Source organism: Bubalus kerabau, chromosome 7 (assembly GCF_029407905.1).
Source record: "Bubalus kerabau isolate K-KA32 ecotype Philippines breed swamp buffalo chromosome 7, PCC_UOA_SB_1v2, whole genome shotgun sequence".
Classification (NCBI taxonomy): domain Eukaryota; kingdom Metazoa; phylum Chordata; class Mammalia; order Artiodactyla; family Bovidae; genus Bubalus; species Bubalus kerabau.
In genome coordinates, this window is record NC_073630.1 from 9,580,460 (window position 1) to 9,605,331 (window position 24,872).

Below are 24,872 nucleotides of genomic sequence, written 5' to 3' on the forward strand. Positions count from 1 at the left end.
AGGGAGTCAAAGCTGGGGAACTGGGATCCAAAACTCACGTTCTTGACAATACACCATCCATTTTCCAATACAGATATTTAATCAAAAATTTAAAAATCTAAGGGAAAAAGCAGAATTAAGAAAATAGTCTTGTCTTTGCAATGTGTTTAAATGTTGGTATTACTGGCATAGGATCAAGTCTTCTATTTGATATTTAGGGCAAGAGTTCAACGTTCAATGAAATAAAACACTTTGTTATTCCATTTAGTTCTTTCAAAAATTAAAACAACTAGTAATGGTATTTTGGTAAAAATTAAGCTTTAAAGTTAACTACTATATAACTAAGGAAAGCTCCCTTGATCTTTCTGAGAAAAAAGTTTTATCTCTTTCGCTTCACTCCAAGGGAAAGATGATAAAAGAACGCTTCTTTCTCAATGGATACCTAAAACACAACCACTATCCTGGTTACATGAAGGTCACACAAAACACTTTCCACAAATACAGGTGCTTTGGATCTGATGGCTCAGAACCTCTGGAGGAGGATAGCCTAAAAAGTCTGAAACAGATCAAAACTGATTACCAGTGAATAGATTCCAGAAGGGGAGTTTTCCTGGCTCTGAGTGCTCTGAAGGAGTAAGACAGAAAATGGAGATAATCTGGGAATTGGGGAAAGTGCAGAGATGTGTCTGTCTGCATTTCTTGCCTTAAATAGATTCTGCCAGACCCTTGATAAGAGGCCAGAAAGTGTTGCCCAATGAGCCTCTATGGTTCTAAATACAGTCCAGCATGTCCAGTGGCCCCATCCCTTTAAAAGCAGTAAGCAGTCTCTGGAGGCCACTATTTGCTGCTTCCATGCTTGGGTTTCCCAGGTGGTGCTAGTGGTAAAGAACCTGCCTGCCATGCCAGTTTGGTTTTAAGATGATAGGCCTTTAACAAGGTCATAAAAACTACAAAGACCTTTACTTCTGGCCTCCACCTACCTTTTCAGACTTACTTCACCTTCTTATACCTCTTGTTTGTGTCTCCACCCAGTAAACTCTTTCCTGTCTCTGAAATGTCATAGATCCGAGTTCTATCCCTTTGGCATGAAATTTGAAACATCCTCTCACCAAACACTTTTTTCTTCCTCTTCTCTCTTTTTCCCTTTCTCATTCTCCCTCTCTGTCTCTCCTCCTGTCTCCATCCCTCTTTCTCCCTCCCACGCCTCACCAATTCTCTAATTAATTCCAAATTAACTTAAAAGCTCATTTCGCATGAGTCCTTCAGAGAAGCCTTCCTCGCCTGCCCTCTCCACAAAGTCAGGTGTCTAGTCTCAGTGGTAATTGCTCATCTCACTCTCTAATTTTTCTTTGTAGTACCTATCAGAGTCTGGCATTAAGATTTACTGGTGAGACTGTTTAATTTCTGTCTCCTCCACCTAAATCTAGAGTTGAGCTAGAATCCCTTTTGCTCCCTCTGCCCAGACCTAACCAAATGCCTTTCCTTTAGCGCAGGTTCAAAGACTGTTGAACAAATGAAGGGAAAGAGAGACTACTTGAGATGATCCTTTGTCCCCTACAACCACGGCAGAAAGCTATCTCACTGATTTATTCAATAAAATGTTCTGAATTCTTCCCATGTGCCAATGCCTGTGAGAATTAAATGATATATCAAAAATAGACTCATTCCTTGAAGTCCTTAAGAGTCTGCATGCATCCTCAATTGATTCAGTCATGTCTGGCTCTTTGCAATTCCATGGACTATAGCCCGCCAGGCTCCTATTGTCCATGGGATTCTCCAGGCAAGAATACTGCAGTGAGTTGCCATGCCCTCCTCCAGGGAATCTTCCCCACCCAGGAACTGAACCCACATCTCCTGTGTCTTCTGCATTGCAGGTGGATTCTTTACCCACTTTGCCACCTTGGAAGCCCCTGAAAGAGTCTAGTGGGGAATATAAAATATGTATTCAGATTAATATTATAAGAGCCAACAAGAGAAACCACAAACTGCCACATGGTCAAATTTCAGTTCTCCGCCATTGTCAAAGGAAAGAGACCGTCCTCAGGAGAAGAGGTTAGGGGCCTTGCTGCCCAGAAGCTGCGTGACCCCTGGGTTGGCTGGAGCTGATCCTTCATTACTATTATACTGGGCTTCTTGCCCTCACAGGTATCCAGACTAACTGAGTGGCAGCCTCCTCAACTGTACAATGGTCAATTTTCTAGTGGAAGGAGAATACTGTCTTTATTTTCTTTAAACACAAGATACCATTGCTGTTGTTATTTGCTAAGTCGGGTCCAGCTCTTCGTGACCTCGTAGACTGTAGACCACCAGGCTCCGCTGTCCTTGGGATTCTCCAGGAAAGAATCGTGGAGTGGGTTGCCTTGTCCTTCTCTAGAGGATCTTGCTCCCAAGAATCAACCCCTCGTCTCCTGCATTTGCAGACAGATTCTTTACCCCTGAGTTACCAGGGAAGACTTACAACTACCATACAGTCGTGCATTTACACTCCTAGGCCTTTAACCTAGAGAAATGGATCCTTGCATCAACACCAAAAAAAGTGTATACAAATGTTTGCTGCAGCTTTATTTGTAATGGCCCCAAACTGAAGACAGCACAGGCGTTCCCCAACATGGTTAAACAAACCCGGATACATCATTCTCATGGACTGCTACTGAGAGGTACAAGGAAATGAACTATTAATACCTGCAACAGTCTAGATGAATCTCCATTTATGCTGAGCAGGGAGCAAAACGGGAGCAAATCCCAAAATGTTACATCCTGTATGATCCCGTTGATATAACGTTCTCGAAAGGGCAAAAATAAAGGAGAAAACTTAGTGGCTGCAGGGATTAAAGAGGTGGCAGAAGTGGAGGGGAGTCTGTGTGGCTGTAAAGGATCACTGAGGTGATGGAAACGTGCTGTATCTTGACCGTTTCAATGTTAATATCCTAGTTATATTGTACTATAGAGAGATACTACCATCGCGGAAAACTGGTAAAAGGTTATAGACTCTGTGTTATTTCTTGCAACTGTGTGTGAACCTAGAGTTATTTCAAAGTAAAAATATTAATTAAGAAAAATCAAAGCGTCAGTCGCTCAGTCATGTCCAGCTCTTTGCGACCCCATGGACTGTAGCCCAGCAGGCTCCTCTGTCCATGGGATTCTCCAGGCAAGAATACTGGAGTGGGTTGCCATTCCCTTCTCCAAAAACATTGAAAGATAGGTGTAAAGTCAGGGAAACAAACATTAAAGCTTGTCAGCTATGGCATGAGCCTCACAATGTTGACATCATAATGGCCAGTGACCTGGACTACTACAGAATCCTCAGGCTTCATGGGTTTGTTCACAGTACTCTGCCGAGTATTGTAGACACACTCAGCTTTCAGTGCCGAGAATTGGGAGAAAAAAGGATTTTCACGGCAATCAAAACGCACTTTGAACTTATTGGTTGTCATTCAAGGTTTTACCACATCAGGTAATCCTTTAATATACTATTTTTTTTTATCATCAAAACAAACTGGTGTTCACAGTGAATTTTATTTTGTTTCTTCTAAGACATGAACTAATTTTTAACTTCAGCATGGGTTTCATGAAAAGCTACTGGCGTTCCTAAGATTCATACTGCGGAACACAAGTGAGCAGCTTTACATCTTCAGGGTGGGCCAGGGTGTAGGGGGACATTTTCTTGGCTTCAAGCCTAGAATTTTCTGTAGATCTATGAAAATATCTGCTCTATTTATCAAAGGATCTTTATGTTCAGTGTAACGTATTTGTTTTGATGAGGCAGTTCTATGAGACCTTAGCTCAATCAACGAATAACTAGGCACTGCCTAGTATTTAGAAACTTTTTTGATGTTTCCAGTATTATTTCGCTGATCTTAGAGAATTTTCCCCAAAATTTGAATATTGATTTAGATATGATTGAAGTCAGTTTTCCAGAATCCTCGGTTATCTAAAATTTTAGACCATCATGAAACCAAGTTGTAATTACTTCTTGGCAGATCTCCATATCTTTTTATCTCTAATAGGCCACACATTATCCTATTTTGTGTGGTTATTGGGTTTTTAACGTTGTCTGTTTTTGCCTTCCTGCCATCGTCTCTACCTTTGGCCTCTTGGTTCTCCTCTTCCTAAGAGTTCATGACCAGCTCCGCTCCTTTCTCTGTTCCCTGCCTCTAAGAGTCCGCATGCCCAAGGGCTTTGTCCTTGAACTTGTCGCCTGTCCGCATCAACTGCCCGAGTGACCTCATTTCTCTCAGTAACTTTCTATAGCTTGCTGATTCCTGGATTTGAGCTGTGAAGCCCTGTTTGGGAGACTGAGGCTTCTTTTTAAAGTTGTGTCGATCTTGACATTTAACATAAACCCCATCGTATATCTGACCAGTGACTCGTTGTTCTGTGGTATTTGATGTTTTTCAGAAGCCCTTCCGTTGAGGTGGCCACCAAGAGGGAGAGTACTTCATCATCCGAGGGAGCCAACGGTACCCTGCTGATCCACAGCCCCGCAGAACTCAAAAGCGGCTGGAGGAAGCAGAAGCGGTACCTCTCCTCATTTAGTGATGCGTTGCCTATGTCTAATACCATGTGAGTACATATTACATGCTTTCCTAACTAGTATAAAATGGCACCTCTGCTAACCTTGAGGAAAATATGACAGGCAAGGTCTCTCTTCTCTGTGACTTAGATGATAAAAAAAGGAGAGGGGGAAAGGAGAGATTGCGTCGTGCTTGTGATACAAGGTAGATACCATGAGCATCATGAAGGGGACCATGAAGACGATGGGACCATATTTGAAAGGGGTTGTTCAGCAGGACCTCTCAAGAAGCCAGCCTCTAAGCTAGACCTGTGGCTTGAGAAGCAGCCTCCATTCTCAGCCAAGGCGGCTGAGCCTTCGAGGCTGAGGGAGCAGCAGGCTTTGACTGGGTGCAGCTGGGCCCCGTGGATGGGGTAGTTCTGGGAAGGCCAATGTGACCGGAGCCTAAAGTAAGGGGCATGACATTAGATATAACACTGTAGTCAGGGGTCCAGCCACACAGGGTCCCCACAGGCCACAGTAAGGGGTTAAAATACATGCTGAAAGGTGTTTAACTAGGATAGTAACCATATCTGACATATACTTTTTAGCAAAGCTTTCTGGCTATCGGAAGACGAGAGATTTTGGAGTAAGCAAGGGTGGAAGCAGGGAGACTAGTTAGGGAGGCAACAGTCCTGTGAACAGTATCAAGGACTTCACCCTGGGGTTGGTGGTAAAAACAAAAGATTCAGCCACACAGATGTGGAATATATGTTGGAGACAGAACCAGCGGGGTGCACTTTCCTCCCAACCCTCAACATAGATGCAACTAACACCATAGACTTGGTGGCTTAACAAAAGAAATGTGTTCCCTTATAGTTCTGGAGGCTGGAAATCCACAATAAGGTACCTGTATGATGAGGCTCTAGTGAGAGCTCTCTTCCTGCCTTGCAGATGGCTGTCTTCTCATTGTGTGCTCACAAGGCATTTCCTTGGTGCCAATAAGCCCACCATCCTACTGGATTTGAATCTTATCCTTTATGACCTCATTAGCCTCCATGACATCCTCCAAAGCTCATTTTCCAAATATAGTCTCATTTGCAGGGAGGGCGTCACTGTATTAAGGACTTTAGCAGCCAGGAGGGGCGGGGGACACAGTTCCCCCACTGCAGTAACCACAGCACTGAGTCCTTGTTCTTCACACAAGTTTTGGAAAAAGACCTAGAAGATCATTCCCACAGTAACATTTAGGTGTATTCATGATTATTATTAATATAAAATTTTTTTTTCAGAAGGAAATAACTAAAAAGAAATCACCTCCCGTGATAACAAACACATCTCTTCTGTCATGCCTCATTCTTAGATGGAATATTGTATCCTGCCTTGAATCAATCTGTTCAAATTAATAATCTGAGTGTAGCACCTAGTTTTGCCACTTAGCCATAAGAAGAGGTGGGGACACTGAGGTTCCCTATTGCCTCAGCTCACCTTCAGACTTCAGTGGAAAACTCACTCATCTTGAGGCTGATGCCATAGAAATTAACACAAATGGAATAAATGGTTTACTAACTTCTCCCTATGCATTTGATGAGAATAAGTACATTTTAGTTTCTAGGTAATAATAAGGGGGATTTAAATATTTATTTCTTCACAGAGAAATTATATTTCTCCAATTGTGGGATGTTAATATTCAATTAAAATTATTTTGAGATTTTTTTTAGTCATTTTTTCCCATATTACAAACATTAGAAACATCTGTTCTCAAGAATTAATCTCATGAATTCTTCAACATCATTTTGATATTCATTAGAATGCTAATAAGCTATCTTTCAAATAAAATGATTACTTTTATTTTTTATAACAGGATCTACTTTATAAATATTACGATATTAATACTAGCAGAGGCCTATGAAGAATTAACAAATAGGAAGGGACCATACATAGCCAACACCACTTTTAGACATCACTATCCTCACATTTAGTTGTTACAGAATACAGAAACAATAAAAAATGAATGTTATTTAGATCAAAAGATAATTTACTATTAACTTACCAGTGAAACAGCAGACAGTTACACACCATACCACAATCTCTATTTCCAAGCATCTAAAGGAACAGTCTTGTGTTGGAATAGGGGAAGTCTGCCTAGAATCCCAGAAACTCCACAAACCATTGGGGCTTACCTTCCAGTATGAGGAGAAGGGCAGAGTTAGAGATGGTTATATAGCCTCACTGTCTCAATGGACTTGAATCTGAGCAAACTCGCGGGATAGTAAGGTCAGGGGAGCCTGGCATTCTGCAGTCCATGGGGTTGCAAACAGTCTGACATGACTTAGCAACTGAAGAACAACAACAAAGAGGAAAGGAGAGGGGTGTGGGAATCCGTAGTAAGGGATACACAATAAAAATTTTAAATGTAGTCCTCCTCTTCCTTCTCATCCTTCAGTCATTTTATATTAGATTCGTTCTAACTTGTGAGAGAATCTCATTAAGTCATGACTAAGGCTGAAGAAATACAATGAGACCCTAGGAGAATCCACTGCAGTATAAAGTTTTGTTGTCTTAAACATTTCTAAGCTGGCATCTAGCTTTGTTGGTATAGTGTCATGAGATTTATCATGTCAGTCTGCAAATTAAAGAACAATCCCGTCAGAAAGCCTGGTGGCTCCTGGAGAAGAGTTGAGGCTGAGGATAGGAAAGAGGAGAAGGGTACCTCAGGGAAGCTGAGGTCCACACCGATGGAGGCCAAGTGGGTAGGAGCACAGGCTCGTGATTTAGGCTGTCTGAGTTCAAATCCTGGTTCTGTTGCTTTGGGAAATTGACTTAACCTCACCTGTAAAATGGAGCTGCTGCTGCTAAGTCGATTCAGTCGTGTCCGACTCTGTGCAACCCCATAGATGGCAGCCCACCAGGCTCCCCCGTCCCTGGGATTCTCCAGGCAAGAATACTGGAGTGGGTTGCCATTTCCTTCTCTAATGCATGAAAGTCAAAAGTGAAAGTGAAGTCACTCAGTCATGTCCGACTCTTACCGACTCCATGGACTGCAGCCTACCAGGCTACTCCGCCCATGGGATTTTCCAGGCAAGAGTACTGGAGTGGGGTGCCATTGCTTTCTCCTAAAATGCAGCTACTAAAGACTACTTGGTGTAGTTGACCATTAAATGAAAAAAATGTTTATAAAAGTCTTAGAACAATGCTCACTATATGGTAAATACTCAGTGTTACTGAAGAATGCAAACCATGCTCTGGGCTTTTGGATAACTCCTTGATTTGGTTTCAAGGGAGTGAATGATCTTGGCGCTTCACTTCACTAAGAAGAGAATTATTGAAATGCCTTTTCCCAGGTCAGTGTATTTGGACGGTTCCACACAGTACCTTGGGTGTCAACACACTTAGACATCTACATGAGAAAAAAAAACCTATAAAACCCAGCAGATAGGCATCTCTCTTTCCCATTAACTGAAAGTCGCTCAGTCGTGTCCTACTCTTTGCGACCCCATGGAGTATACAGTCCATGGAATTCTCCAGGCCAGATACTGGAGTGAGTAGCCTTTCCCTTCTCCAGAGGATCTTCCCAACCCAGGAATCGAACGGGTGTGTCCTGCATTGCAGGTGGATTCTTTACCACCTATCAGGGAAGCCCTCTTTCCCATTGGGCATATATTTTTAATTTGAAAATGCTTTTAGAGTTACTATATAGAAAAATAATTTTATTTGATAATTGTGTTTCATAAAATCTTCAAATACACAGGCACAGGGTAAAAATGTTGAAATCAGATGTAGAAAAAACCCACCTTGTATTGCAAAGCAGATTTCCATCATATTTATATTCATAGTGCCCACTGAATCAAGATTATCCTTCAAGTGGGCTTCCTGCAAAATTATTTTCATTTCATAAGTCCCATTGAAGAGTTGGAGCTTTAACTGTTCCCTGAACCAGAAGAATCAAAGGCATTTCTGCACACGAGGTATCTCGGATCTCATTCTACATTTAGTGTGTCTACATGTGGTTCTGAATTGTAGAAGTTCCAGAGCTGTGCACCCCAGTTACCTCGGCATCTTTCATAGGGCTTGTAGCTATCTAAATCTCAGGCCCGCCAAGAGTTAAATTTGTGAATTAACCAAGAGATATGGTGGTTTCCATGTTAGAAGTCAAAAGAGAATCAGCAGAAACTGTCAGAGAGCAGATTCATTGGTGACCTTCTGACTCCCCAGAGGTAAATGGGAAAGATGTCTATCATCTATGCAGAAGACATCCTGGCCACTGATCTGAGGTTGACTGACTGACTGATTGATTGAGTTTTAAGTTGGGGTTCAATTTGTATGCTAACAATTTTTCGGTTTTTACCTATAAGAGAAAATGTTATGAACAAAATTTACGAAAGGAAATTTAAAATAACCTATGCTAGAAAATAAAACATCTTGTTTAAAAAATTAAAGTTGAAAATGTATTTTAAATCTCTCTAGTCTAGCCTTTATTATTATTATTATTATTTGGTCTCTGTTAAGGAAATAGTTGTGTAACTATTTTTATTTTTATTTTTTTTAGTTCTACCAGTTTATTGCTACCAACCCGTGACCCTCCACCCTCATACACACATGCTCAGTCATGTAACCCCATGGACTGCAGCCTGCCAGGCTCCTCTGTCCATGGACTTTTCCAGGCAAGAATACTGGAGTGGGTTGCCATTTCCTTCTCCAGTGTAACTATTTTTATAAACCATATATCATGCATGTATTTTGGTTCAGCCTCTCAATACTTTTTGACATATGCAAGACATGAATGAATAATAAACTAATTATAATAATTACAAACATATTTGTATATTTTCTACATTTATATTATTATAATTATAAAATGCTAAATATTTACATTTATATAAGATTTATTTTTAATATAATATATAATAATAAATATGAGACTGATAAATGAGTTAATGGTTCTCTAAAAAAGCTCTAAGATATAAAGGATGGTCTATACTCATTACTTAACATTCAGAAAATGTCTATTCCCACCATGAAGGAAGTGTTTTCAGGGACTCTCTGGACCAGCCTCCGCTGAACACGTATTTTTGAAAAGGTCTATCAAATGCCTAGCCACGCCATCCACAGTGAGAAATAGAGACGAAGGAGGCATGCTTGGCCCTCCAGCAATAAGAAACACCATCTTAGCATGAACACAGCTGCTCCCATTACGTTTCAGAAACAAACTAACAGAGGCATTATTTGGTTCTTTCCAGGTATAAAAAGAACTTTAAGATAAAAGATAAAACACCACTGAGCACCACATGGACTGACAACCGTATACACAAGGCTGGTGAAGCCGGCGTCGTTGCCAGAAAGTCCTTTGTCCTGGGCTGGCCCACGGTGAACTTTGTGGCCCCCTCCAGGTGAGACCTACAGCTTGGTGTCCTGGATCTACGTGGGTTCAAAAGGAGGACATTTTAATCTGATTGTCTATTAAGCCAGTGACTCACTTCTTGACTGACCATAATGACACATATGGGCTTCCCTGGTGGTTCAGTGGTCAAGAATCTGCCTGTAATGCAGGAGACTTGCGGAAGACCCGCCCACTCAATCCCTGGGTCAGGAAGATCCCCTGGAGGTGGAAATGGCAACCCACTCCAGCATTCTGCCTAGGAAATCCCATGGACAGAGGAGCCTGGCGGGCTACAGTCCATGCGGTCACAAGAAGAGTCAGACACGACTGAGTGACATAAACAACAACAAATGACACATATGCCTTGTACTTTTCCCTCCTAAAAAGGTTTTCATGTGCAAATGCATGCATATGGATAGTAAATAGTGGAAATGACTGGAGTGATTTCCTTTGGTTTTGATCAGTGGTTTTTCAGATGGGCTATGTGAGCTCCTTGGGAAGCCAGATCCTCTTGTGTTCATGGTATCCTTGTATGAGGAAGGAGGATCATGAGAGCAAGACTCTAGGACCCCTCACCAATATCCTGCCCTCAATCCAATCCCGATTATCTTTCTTGAAAAAGTACAATTATATTTGAAAAACTGACTTTATACTCCCAAATTAATTCCCTTTAAAATGGGACTTAATTATACACATAACATTAATTGTGTCATCAAATAGTAAGTTGCCTGAATTGCTGTGTACAAATAATCTTATTTGGTGTGTGTAGAAGGGTGACAATAAAACAAAGCTACGATTCCATGGAGTACAGGTCAGTTTTCCAATTACATTCTTAGACTGGAGTGAGGATGGGGAATGTGACTATCCCAAGTTGACAGTCTCGGGTTCGCCAGTGCCATGAAACATTCACAACTGCCATTTGGAACAACCATACCCCGTATCTCAGTCTCGTGCGCACACTGGGCCCTCCTCACACGCACTTGACACACTTTCTTGTCCTCCTCACCTGACCACCAAGATCTCTTGTATCATCAGAGAGCTAAGACAACTAAAATGCTGCCAAGTGGTAAACTGACTAAATGCTAGAATTCAGCTGTTGACTTAATGAAAACTTTGAAAGCTTTTGGGGAAGAAATATGTATTTGTATCATTCTCTGTATGTCTGCTTTCCATGACTTATTTCTCTAAAGATCCAGTTCCTATTGCTTAAACATCTTTTCCATGTTTTAAGTGAATGGAAGCAGTTTCATTTGGGAATGTGCAATTTCTGATAAGGGAGTGTCCAAGAAACTTTTTTCCTAGTGAGGCTAGAAAGGAGGAAGCCAGGTTTACACATGTTATTTAGGTTTAAAAGCTGTGCGAGAACATACACGGCATTCATAACAATGCCTGACACCTAGTGCTTTGGCCATTTGCTATTTTACTCTTCTGCAGGTTGCCATGAGTAATTAGCAGCTGTGTTCGGGTATATATGCAGGTTGGGAGCTCAGAGGGCACTCTACTTCCTGGTGAAACAGTTCTTGAAATGGGGATGGGGGGTAGGAGCAGTGTTTTGGTAGGAATATAAAATGTGGCAGCCATAGGAGAACATACATATTCTGGGTATATATCCAAGAGAAATGAAAACTTACATCCACACAAAAAATTTATACACAAACGCTCATAGCTGCTTTATCCACCACAGCCAAAAAAAAAAAAAAAAAAAAAAATTGGAAATAGCCTAAGTGTTTATCAACTAATGAATGTATAAACCAAACCTGGTATGGGGCCTGAGGATGGAGGAGACTGGGGTGTGACTCCTTAATGCACACAGGGTTTGCCATTGGGTAGTGAAAATATTCCAGAAGTAGATAATGGTGATGGTTGCACAATCTTGTTAATCTACCGATGATCACTAATTGTCAGTTTTATGTTATGCATAATTTACCACAATAAATAAAATTTAGTAAGTGATAAGTCTGTGTATGAATGAGCCTAAAACATTTTCAGCTCTGGATAATTAAATGCTACACAAACTTTAGCACAGAAAATGCTAATCTTTAACAATTTAGCAGTAGATTGATCTGCATCAGAGGATCATAGTAATGAAGAATAAGTTTCCTAGAAACTAATTTCATATATTACAATTTACTATATGGTACACACATAAAGTGGGCTGGAAGAAGCACAAGCTGGAATCAAGATTGTGGGAGAAATATCAATAACCTCAGATATGCAGATGACACCACCTTTATGGCAGAAAGTGAAGAGGAACTCAAAAGCCTCTTGATGAAAGTGAAAGTGGAGAGTGAAAAAGTTGGCTTAAAGCTCCACATTCAGAAAACGAAGATCATGGCATCTGGTCCCATCACTTCATGGCAAATAGATGGGGAAACAGTGGAAACAGTGTCAGACTTTATTTTGGGGGGCTCCAAAATCACTGCATATGGTGATTGAAGCCATGAAATTAAAAGACACTTGCTGCTTGGAAGAAAAGTTATGACCAACCTAGATAGCACATTCAAAAGCAGAGACATTACTTCGCCAACAAAGGTCCGTCTAGTCAAGGCTATGGTTTTTCCAGTGGTCATGTATGGATGTGAGAGTTGGACTGTGAAGAAAGCTGAGTGCCGAAGAATTGATGCTTTTGAGCTGTGGTGTTGGAGAAGACTCTTGAGAGTCCCTTGGACTGCAAGGAGATGCAACCAGTCCATTCTGAAGGAGATCAGCCCTGGGATTTCTTAGGAGGGAATGATGCTGAGGCTGAAACTCCAGTACTTTGGCCACCTCGTGCGAAGAGTTGACTATTGGAAAAGACTCTGATGCTGGGAGGGATTGGGGGCAGGAGGAGAAGGGGACGACAGAGGATGAGATGGCTGGATGGCATCACCGACTCGATGGACGTGAGTCTGAGTGAACTCCGGGATTTGGTGATGGACAGGGAGGCCTGGAGTGCTGCGATTCATGGGGTCGCAAAGAGTTGGACACGACTGAGCGACTGAACTGAACTGAACTGAACACACATAAAGGACTAAAATATTGTAGGGTTTTTTCCTAATAGGATACTCCTGTTTCTGAGATAACATAGTTCCATCCAAATGCCAATTCCTAAGTATGATTTAATCTGAATAATCATGTTCTTTATATCTGAATAGCACTTCTACCTATAAGAACACTCAGGTATAATTAATCCTTTTCCTGTTCTGGAAACTGAGGCACAGAGTGGTTCAGTGACTTGCCCATGATTACACAGCTTGCATGACACCTGCAGTTAAGTGTTTAGATTTCAAACCAACTTTTTGTCAAGTTTAACATCTACTTCTCATCACTGTAATATGGTTTAAAAAAGAGAGACTCCATATCAAGAGCCTAATTATGAAGAGGGTACAACTTACATATGCATACACATTAGTTAACAACTGGCTGCTGATATTTTTTTTAATCTGGAATAGCACTTAATATGCTAATACAAGTCTTAATATGTTAGTGTGGAGAAGGCAATGGCACCCCACTCCAGTACTTTTACCTAGAAAATCCCATGGACGGAGGAGCCTGGTGGGCTGCAGTGCATGGGGTCGCTAAGAGTCAGACACGACTGAGCGACTTCCCTTTCACTTTTCACTTTCATGCATTGGAGAAGGAAATGGCAACCCACTCCAGTGTTCTTGCCTGGAGAATCCCAGGGACGGGAAGCCTGGTTGGCTGCCGTCTGTGGGGTCGCACAGAGTCGGACATGACTGAAGCGACGCAGCAGCAGCAGCAATATGTTAGTGTAAGTATTTTATGTAATTTTTCTCCCATTTTTTAAGATTGCAGTTTTCCTGAACAAAAGGAAAAATGGCAGTCCTTCCTTCAAAGGTATTTTGACAACAGTATACGTATGTTAAATCTTTAATCCATGATAGAAGAATGCAAATCTCTTCAAGGCAGTGCCCCCAAACTGTGTCCTTCTCCCTGGTAGGAATTGTTAGACTCCCCTCAAGTAACTTCTTGTTTAGGTTTATCCTGACTGCTGCTGCAAAGAATGTTCTCTCATTTACACGTATGCTCTGCTTAGCTTTAAGGAAGTTCTGTGTGTCACTGTCATCTTTCCTTTCTCTCCATCCTAATGGTTGGAACTAACATTATTCTCAAAACATATGTAAAATTTCCATAAGTGTAGATTACTTACTCTAATGAAAGATTCTCAAAGCAAATGCCACGTCCTGTCCTTGAACCCAGGAAGGCCCTGCGCCCGCCAATCTAGGCAGGAAAACTTTGAGGATTGGATCTGCTGCCCAAATCGCACATAACAAAGGCGACCTGTTACTTTCTGGGTCATATCTTATTTTCCTGAAAATATTTTTGCATATCTTCTTCCAATCCCTAATTTGATTTTACTCAGTTTATCTCTCCATGCTTTTAAGAATAATAACAAGGGCTTCCCTGACGGCTCAGTGGTAAAGAATCTGCCTGCCAATGCAGGAGATACAGGTTTGAGCCCTGATAGAGGAAGATCCCCCATGCCGCGGAGCAGCTAAGCCTGTGCACCACAATTAACTGAGCCTACGCTCCAGAGCCCAGGAACCGAACTGCAGCTACTGAAGCCCACGTGCTCACAACAAGAGAAGCCCCTGCAAGGAGAAGCTCGTGAACTGCAGCTAGAGCATGGCCCCCACTGGCCACAGCCAGAGATGGGCCTCCACAGCAACACAGACCCAGCACAGCCGAAAATTTAGAAATTAAAATAAGGCGAAATAAAAAAAATAGATATTAAAAGAAGAATAATAACAAATAAGGGGCTTCCCTGGTGGTCCAGTGCAGGCGCCTGGGTTCAGTACCTGCTCAGGGAACTAGACAGATCCCACATGCCACAACTAAGAGTCTGCATGCCACCAGTAAAGATCCTGTGTACCACAAGGGAGACCCGGTGCAGCCAAACGAATTCAATAAATAAATTTTTTAAAGAAAATAATAACAGTATTTAAAAGATTAGCAACATTGATTGATTTGAAAATAAGCTAATAGCTAAAGCTAATTTGTCTACCCTATCCTGGGTTATTACTGAATTTTATTAGGTACGTCAATCTAGCCAAAGAGAAGGATCAATCAGAAAGCATTCCCCTCCAAATCTTCACTGAGGACATCAAAAACAGTGCATGTGTAAGTATTTTTAAGATCAAAAATTAAATTCCAAGTTCTCAACTTAGCAAAATGAAACTGATGGAGATATACAGAAGAGATAGAGAGATGGGGTGGGTAGGAGGGAGAACAAAAAAGAGGAGAAAGAGAGAGGGGAGTAATTTAGCAAGCACTGTGTGGGAACACATATTTTCCCGTGAAAAGATGAGTGTCATTACATTGTGGTTTGGATTGTTTCCACTGTTTTTTGTTTTGTTTTGTTTTGCTTTTTCCCCCTGTGATGTTTTTATTTGGAATAATTGTAACTTACAGAAAAGTTAAAAAAATAGTGCAAAGAACACACCATATGCCATTTACCTAAATTCACCTATTTATGAACCTTTTGTTCCATTTGTTTGATCCATTTATTTGTCTCCTCTCTCTCTCTCTCTATATATATATATATATATATAAATATAAATATAAATATATATGTGTGTGTGTGTGTGTATCTAACTATTTTTGAGGGTCATACGTACACCATGCCCTTTCTCCTTAAATAATTAGGTATGTCCTAAGAATAAGGATAGTCTTTCATATAACCGTCACACAGCTATGACCTTTGGTAAATTACCATACGTGTAATACTTTAATCAACCATTTACTTTTCCATTTTGTTAGCTGATCTCAATAATGCCCCTTTCTAGCACAGGATTAAGAGGAAGGTAATGCTAAATGCAGAAGACTTTTTTTTTTTTTTTATTTTATAACTTTACATAATTGTATTAGTTTTGCCAAATATCAAAATGAATCCACCACAGGTATACATGTGTTCCCCATCCTGAACCCTCCTCCCTCCTCCCTCCCCATACCATCCCTCTGGGTCGTCCCAGTGCACTAGCCCCAAGCATCCAGTATCGTGCATCGAACCTGGACTGGCAACTCATTTCATACATGATATTTTACATGTTTCAATGCCATTCTCCCAAATCCTCCCACCCGCTCCCTCTCCCACAGAGTCCATAAGACCGTTCTATACATCAGTGCCTCTTTTGCTGTCTCGTACACAGGGTTATTGTTACCATCTTTCTAAATTCCATATATATGCGTTAGTATACTGTATTGGTGTTTTTCCTTCTGGCTTACTTCACTCTGTATAATAGGCTCCAGTTTCATCCACCTCATTAGAACTGATTCAAATGTATTCTTTTTAATGGCTGAGTAATACTCCATTGTGTATATGTACCACAGCTTTCTTATCCATTCATCTGCTGATGGACATCTAGGTTGCTTCCATGTCCTAGCTATTATAAACAGTGCTGCGATGAACATTGGGGTACATGTGTCTCTTTCCCTTCTGGTTTCCTCAGTGTGTATGCCCAGCAGTGGGATTGCTGGGTCATAAGGCAGTTCTATTTCCAGTTTTTTAAGGAATCTCCACACTGTTCTCCACACTGGCTGTACTAGTTTGCATTCCCACCAACAGTGTAAGAGGGTTCACTTTGCTCCACACCCTCTCCAGCATTTATTATTTGTAGGCTTTTGGATCGCAGCCAATCTGACTGGTGTGAAATGGTACCTCATAGTGGTTTTGATTTGCATTTCTCTGATAATGAGTGATGTTGAGCATCTTTTCATGTGTTTGTTAGCCATCTGTGTGTCTTCTTTGGAGAAATGTCTATTTAGTTCTTTGGCCCATTTTTTGATTGGGTCATTTATTTTTCTGGAGTTGAGCTGTAGGAGTTGCTTGTATATTTTTGAGATTAGTTGTTTGTCAGTTGCTTCATTTGCTATTATTTTCTCCCATTCTGAAGGCTGTCTTTTCACCTTGAAAGGTCTTTCATTCTGAGGAATATCTGGATAGAACTGAGCCAAAAGGGATGATACTTTGAAAGGATCAGCAAATCTCTACCTCATTTTGTTTATGCTACTGGGGGGAAAAAATCATACCATTAGCCCCAGTTATTTGCATGTAATTTGATTTCTGAAAGTGTAGTGCTGTAGCCTAGACATTTGTGATGAAAAGATATTCTGGATGTTTTTTTTATGATACTTTGTTCTACTGTAGTTTACAGTAACTCTAGATGACACACAACAGTATTTGAAGGTAGAAAAAGGAAGTCATTTAAGACAGTTATTTCCTGGCCAAGAGCAAAGCCAGGCAAAATCCAATTTGTTCCTGACCACCAGATAAATGCAATGCCGGCAAGAGATGCATCTAGAGGGTTCTCATGCAGCAAAGCACACTTTCGTCTCCGCCTACTTTGATTTGTGACAATGGGTTACATTCAGAATTTTTCACCTAGAAATTTTAAAAAATCAACTTTATTTATGTGTAACTTACACAAAATAAACATTTCTGATGTTCTTCATTCCTGAAGATTCAAGTTTCCTTCTAGTACTTCATTTTATCCTGGAGAACTTTCCTTTTCTTATACATATCTGGTACCAACAGATTGTCTTAGTTTCTTTCACCTGAAATGTCTTTATTTCACCTTCAGTCTTGAAGGGTATTTTTGCTGGATATAGAATTTTGTTTGCAAATGTTTTCAACACTGTAAAGATGTTTCACTTTTAGTCTCTGTGTTTTCTGATGAGTACTCTGTGCTCACTCAAACATCAACCCTCTATGTGTGACTTGTCATTTTTCTTCAGCTGCTCTCAAGATATTCTCTTTAGTTTTGGTTTTTAGCTGTGTAGCTATGAAGTGTCAAAGCATGGTTTTCTTTTAATCTACCTGTTTGGTACTTTCTGAACTTCTTGAATTTATAAATTTATGTCTTTCACCAAGTTTGAGAAATTGTAGTCATCATTCTCTTGTATTAATTTTCTATAAATTGCCTTCCTATTTTTATGGAGCATTTTTTAATGTGTTGTGTGCTCAAGAGCTATTATAAACACCCTGTTCACTGGCAGTTTAGAATGGAACTTACATTTTAAAAATTTTCAATCTCATTTCCTAGATTAATTGGTTTTATTTAATTGATTCATTAGATTTCAATCATGAAAATCTTAGTAATCATGACACCTGACAAAAAGAAAGTAATCACTGAATAGTAGTTAAAAAAAAAAACTTTAATAACCAGTTCTCATTCTAATTTTACTAAAACTGACTATGTAATGACAAATAAATAAATCCATATTATAAAAGCACAACTCAGGAAGACCAAGATGGTACTTTTTTTTAAACTATCTTTCCTCCATTATGGAAACAGCCTTAAGGTGCTGAGGGTAGCCTATGTGCCCTTGTGGAATTCTCAGTCTTTCTAGTTCTTGCTTAAGCTATTATATTTTGTGTGCCTCAAATCCTTTAACAGAAATATTTGTTTTACTGAAATGCTTTCTACTAGCTTCATGTTATATAAAGAAATGGAAATAGATTATAATTAGGGGATTATATTTTATATACAAGCATTTTACTTTGTCATTACCTGAATTATAAGCTTTGCCTTTAGAATATAGATAACAATATAACAATAATTATTTACTCACTTGTTTAAAAATGTTTAATTTATAGCAGCTTTTCTCGCTTCTTTTTTGCAGTCTGTTACTGTAACAGTGACAAATTCAGACACAGTGAATGATGTTATCAATATGTCACTTTCAAAGCTAGGAATAACTGTAAGTTACCTGCAAGTTATTTTTAGTTAAAAAACCAACTTTGATTTTTGAGATTTGTGTGTGTATGTGTATGTCTGTGTTTGTGTATAATGTATCTATTATCATAAGACAGCTGATTATTTCAGATAACTCCATCATATTTGGTAGAATTTGAAGGCAGCCAAACTATATTAATAACCTATGTGTGTGTTAGTCACTTAGTCATGTCCTACTCTTTGAGAGCCCATGGATTATAGCCCACCAGGACGCTCTGTCTATGGAATTTTCCAGGCAACAATACTGAAGTGGGTTGCCATTCCCTTCTTTGAGGATCTTCCCAACCCAAGGATCAAACCTGGGTCTACCATATTGTAGGCAGATTCTTTACTGTCTGAGCCACCAAGGAAGCCCCTTAATAATCTATACAGATGTGTTATTTGTGTATTCCCATTATAAATTTTGTGTGAACTGAAGTCATAGCACAATGAAATCAGGCTATAATTTTACAGTTTTAAGGAAAAAATGTATTTTTATTATATATATACACACACACACACACACACACACACACACATAGACAAGAAAATATTTATGATTCTAAATATTTCCTCCTCTATTGGATTATTCTTTTTGTATCTTCTTTCCTGATTCCTCCTGTCCCATCTCCATTTACCCTGATTGCGCCTGAGGACTCAATCTCAGTATGAGAAAATCCTAAATGATATGTTTTGTTGTAAATCTGATGTAAAGACCACCTGGCAAGAAGCTACATCCCCTTGATGCAGGTCCTATAATGCAATGGCTAATGCCTCTTGTGAACTGCTGAAGAAGACAAGTTCTGAATAAGACCATGGGTCTGGAAGCGTTTGTGTGCACATCTCTTTCATCTCATTTTGTTTTCAAGTGTCTGCTCTTTTATGTTTTGATAGGACTGTTATGCTTGTTAAACATTTTTTAGTGAAAGAGATGGCTATGTTTGAGGATGAGGGTTCAGAAGCAGAAAGAGGAGTGGAACATTCAGATGGACAGAACTGAACAAAGCACTTGTAAAGCATAGATCCTTATATAAAATTATATATATTTATATATATATACATATCAATGTGTAAAATGTACATGTAAATATAATTATTAATACATATTTATACATAAATGTGAAAATGTCTTGCTATTGTGATATGACATAATTACAATATTCATATTTGTGTTTCTCAATGGTATAATAAAGCCCCTTAAAACCTCAAGACAGCCAGAATTTGGTATAAGACATCAAGATTTCTGTAAAAATATAATTTAATAATACATTTTAAATAAAATTGAATTCATATGCATTGAGTACAGCACCCCTCTGCACTGATTTCTAATCTATATGATATTTATGCCCTGAATGAGAGTCAAATCTTAGAAGAAAGTGGCTTTAGGGATAAGGTTGGGGAGACTGATTAATGTTAGAACTCATTTTATTTCATTTTTGTAACTTTCCTTTGCTTAACGTGATCAATCTCACTAGACAAAAAATTTCTATTTCAGTGAATAACTAGGGTTATTTGCCTATATATATATATATATATATATATATATATATATATATATATGCCTGATTTATGGGATTCCATCATAGTTTTTCCAGTTTTTACCTTAAAAGAAAAGATTTTTATCAGCTCTCTCATTTCTATTCACAATGCCATTTTAAGCCTATTTAGTCACATGTGTGTGTTTGTGTGTGTGATTGTGTCCATACCTGGGAGCTTACTTCCTTCATGGCAAGGCCGTGATTTTTAATCAGGAGTCAAAGGTAAGTGTAGTACCTAGTACCTATCACCAACAACTCTATTTCAAACATCTTTTGCTTTATCTTCTCCTGGAGGGCTCTTTAATTTAGCAGTCTTTGTAATTTATACTTGTTTCAAATGGGATATTCAGAATTCCTAGGCAGGGATTCTGCTGGAAGAAACTGTTTTCTACATCTGACTCCTTCTTCAGGTTAGAGTCCTTGTCCCTTCTCTCCCTTGAGTGGTGCTTGCCTACATCACAGCCAGTAGGCTGCCATCTACTCAAGGCCTCTTGGGCATCTGTCTCATTGTGTTAACAGTTGCTGAGCTAATGCTGCCTTTCAAGTTTTACTTTGTTCAGGAATAGTCATGGCAGAGTATGTGGCTTTCTGGACAACATGCTTGACTGGGCAGGGACATTTTAAGGCAAAAGCCAGAATTCTCCAAGGAGTCTCAAAACAGCAGAAAGCAGGATTCTTGAGATTAGACTTCTCTTCCATAGTGAAGAGAAGTTTTTTTTTAATTATTTTATTTTTTATTTATAATTTATATATTTATTTATAATTTTATTAAAAAGTACTATGTTTTGTTTTAATTCATGGACCGCCCACAAAGTGAGAGGCTGCCTGTGACTGCACTGTGGCTGCACAGATCCTCAGCCTTTATCCAAAAGGACAAGAATCTCAGTCGATCCATTGGAGGCTATGAGAGAGGGGCAGGGGCTACTGGAATCAGCATTGTTCACTCAAAAATTGTTGCCACTTCCACGGACCAAATAGCATTTATCCTGGCCCAAATTCTCCTTTTGAAAGTATAGAAATGCTAAGGAAATGAGTTCTTCAAGTACCTACTAGGAATATTTGCTGTGACACATAGTTCTTTTTCTTTCCAAGGGCTCTGAGAAAGATTACCAGTTGTGGATCAGTTCTGCTGAGAAAAAGACTTCATATCCACTTACTGGTAAGTGTCAGGGAAAACCTAAGATGGAGCTGGTTGGGATCCAAATTGTAACTTTAAAGTCTCAAAGTAATGGTTGATCAGTCTTAAGCTTAAATGCCCTTAAACTGAAAATCTCTTGCAGTATTCATTTATACACGTCTTAAATAATTCTAAGCACCTGCTCTCTCCCAAGCACAGATAGCATCTCTTCATGCAGCAGCTTATGGTCTATTTGGGAACAGCAGTGTGGATTTTTCTTCTTTACTTTTTCCACTTGACAAACAGAGTTGTCTTGAAAACAATTACTTACTTACTCTCTATTTACTCACTTAGGTAGGAAAGCAACACAAGCGGGAATTTCTTTTGCTCATACATTATTTTTCATATTCCAGTCTTGACGTTCTCAGTTCCATTTCCTAACTACTGAGTTGTCTCTATTTTGTGATCATCTTCTAAAATCCAGCCATACCTCTGCCCTCAAGTACATTTATTTAATACCTATTCTGTGCCCAAAGCTTTTCTCAGCATCATAAAGAAAATGAAATAATCACAATCAGACACTTAGATTCTTCACTGACTAAAAACCACCTGCATGTGCTTTGCTGTTTCTCAAGCTGAGTTCACTAGCACTGCTCTTGAAATTTTTGATAAATAGACTACATCTTTCCTAAAATAGTTATCATAGCAAGTTAACTAAAAATAATAATGCACATTCTTGGATGAGCAAATCTGTCAGGGGTGGTCAGTGAAAAAAGGAGGAATTAAAACAAGGGCAAAGACAAAATCTGTAGTGGAACCTGCAATATAGTCATGGTGACAATGACTTCCACTAGAAATCTTAGAGCACTTCCTCTTTTAACTTTTTTCATCTGTTCAACAATCCTGTGAGTCTATTACTCTTTCAAGTGATCTGAGGAACATTTTCATGTGGTCTGAAGAATCTAAACAACTAAGTTTTTTCTGTGATATGTATATTCCCAGTCTTAGAATACATAGAGTCACCAAGTATAAAGCTGAAGACAAAACCACCTCACCCATTTCATGTGTTTTTCTTGTCTTGTTGACATCCTTGTAAAAGTCAGTCAGCAGTAAAGTGAAAAAAAATTGAATATTTAAACATATTTAGTTTAATAAAATGCATTAATTTAAATAAGACCATGTAGATGACAACTTCTAAGCTTAGAACAGCCTCAAACAGCATGGCTGGCTCTGAGGACTCCTAAGAGGCTGTCTTTCATGCTGCTGCCTCAGCAGTCATTCTGAATGTGCTTCTTAACATGTTCTCAGCTCACAATTATGGATTAGCTCCTGGTTATCCTGGTGACTTGGTTGTATTTTACTACTCTCACAGAAGCTTCTTTTGCCTTAAAGGATGGAAGTCGCTGTGATTCTTGTTCTGAATAGAGCACTGACATTGTGTTTATGCCAGATGTAAAGCACAAGCAAGAACTCCTCCAGTTGCATTTAATAAATCAGAAACAAAAGAAAAGGAGCTTTCATGCAATTCTTTAAAGATGGAATCCACAGGACAGCACAGGGTCTTAGAGAATTCTATGGAGAGGAAGCAATTTATAGCATGAAAGAGCAAAACAAATCACTTGGCAGGCAACTCCCGATGATTTCTGGTGTGGTTTTCCACTCTGTAAACACCGTTTTGCACTTCTGGGTTTTCTTGGCCGTGCAGGCTTGTCTCTGATCACTGTCTCGTAGGAAACCCCTTAGAGGGAAGCAGCAGCGGGAGGGAAACATTAAGGCAAACCACCCCACTGCACTCTGCCTACTGAACTGACAAAAGGAAATGGAAAATCTGTTAAACTGACATGTGGGACAGAACACTGATCAGAGCCATTCTTAACATACATAGTCCGATTATTTTAAAAATATTAAGCACCAATGCTTATTAATATATTTACTTTGATCCTTATGAGTCTATGTGTGAGGGTCAGTGTTTCAAAGGAGGAATGTTAAGGCTAGCATTTTGCCTAAGATGTACAGGTGTAGTGTGTCAAGGCAGAAACTAGAAGGCCATAAATATTCTCAGATGGAAACACAATGAAAGTCAATATTGTGCAATTCACTGATGAAATGCCTTCCAAGCCAAGCAAGGTGTCTAAAAACATTTTTCTTGTTATGTTTTAAACTCTTCTGTTTGGGCACCTGCTTTTTGCAGCGTGTCCCTTTGAGAGAGTGCACATTGTGCTTACTCGGGAGTCACAGCCTTCTCTACCCAGAAGCCCCTGAAGGTCAGCAGTCACACCAGTGTGGCATACTCGCTCACGGTAAGGTGGGTTTGATCCCACCCATCACCATCGGTCTGAATCTGTATTTAGCTTTTTCTCCATATAGGTCATGAACATCCTTATGGAATTAAACTGAGCTATATTCCAGGTACTGGGCTGCTGCAGCAGGAACTGGAGGGCTCCACTTCTGCTTCTGCCCTCCAGGAGGCCTTCCTGGAGGGGCCCCAAGAGATCCAAGACCAGTTTATCCTGAAACCCAGGCACTCAGCCAGAAACCAAGCCAGGAATCAGCGAGGGAAAGGTGAGCCCCTTCCCTTCCTGCAAGTGGCTTCTCTTGGCTCTTGTCTCTACTCCTGAAAACAAACTGTTGACGTACAGACAGTTCTCCATGTGGGGCTGGAGGGCAGTATAGGCAGGCACCAATTCCACCCAGAATCAAGTCCAGAGAAGCCCCAAAGGTCTGAAATCAAGACCCAATTCACTTCTAGGAAGGCTTTTTTTTTTTTTTTTTTATTAAATTCCTCTAGGTAGACAGCATAGCACTTCCTACATATAGTTATGTATTCACACATCTGTGTGGGCTTTGCTGGTGTCCTAGATGGTAAAGCATCTGCCTGCAACACAGGAGATCTGAGTTCAATCCCTAGGTCAGGAGGATCCCCTGGCAAAGGGAATGGCTATCAGCCACACCAATATTCTTGCCTGGAGAATCCCACTGACAGAGGAGCCTGGCAGCCTACAGTCCATGAGATCACAAAGAGTCGGGCATGACTGAAAAACTTAAAGACACATACATAAACACACATACACACACACACACACACACACACACACACGCATCTATGTATCTTATTAGAACATGAGCTTCTTATGGCCTGGAAACACATGTTCCCTATCCCAAGGTTTTGTCTAGTATCTCGGGCCCCTCACAGGAGGTGCTTAGATGACTGTGTGGCTTAGAGAAGACCCAGAATCTATTCTGGGCTTAGGCTGAAGTGGACTTGGACATTCTGGTTAGACTTGAACTCTCTCTCTTTTTTTTTACATTAGTATATTTATTGAAGAAAATATATTTCAAAAAGAACAGTAAACCATTTGCTATTTGCTAGCAAAATTAATTGTCTCTCAGTGTATTTTGTAATTATGAAAGTCCAAATGCTCCTGCATATAGTCTATAAGCAGAGAAGGTAAATTATCAAGCACCTTGGTCAAATATCTATTTATAGAAAATCTAATATTCGGTTTTAACTAGTTTAAATTAGAGTCTTGCAATATAATTCAGTTATCAATATTCTTATTTTTCCTGTCAGTAAACTGAATGTGCTAGTTCTCTTTGGGGGAAGACTGTAGTTTAAATTAGGGTCTTGCAATATAATTCAGTTATCAATATT

General features: G+C 39.7%; 1 protein-coding gene across 1 annotated transcript; it reads left to right on the plus strand.

Annotated features, from left to right (window-relative positions):
• Positions 1 to 3,251: 3,251 nt before the first annotated feature.
• Positions 3,252 to 23,863, plus strand: LOC129657375 (rho GTPase-activating protein 20-like). Its single transcript, XM_055587554.1, has 7 exons — positions 3,252 to 3,433; positions 4,378 to 4,542; positions 9,712 to 9,861; positions 14,888 to 14,972; positions 18,474 to 18,551; positions 21,196 to 21,262; positions 23,630 to 23,863. Exons 1-7 carry the CDS (start codon positions 3,252 to 3,254, stop codon positions 23,836 to 23,838), a joined length of 936 nt encoding a protein of 311 aa, XP_055443529.1. The 3' UTR covers positions 23,839 to 23,863.
• Positions 23,864 to 24,872: the final 1,009 nt, after the last annotated feature.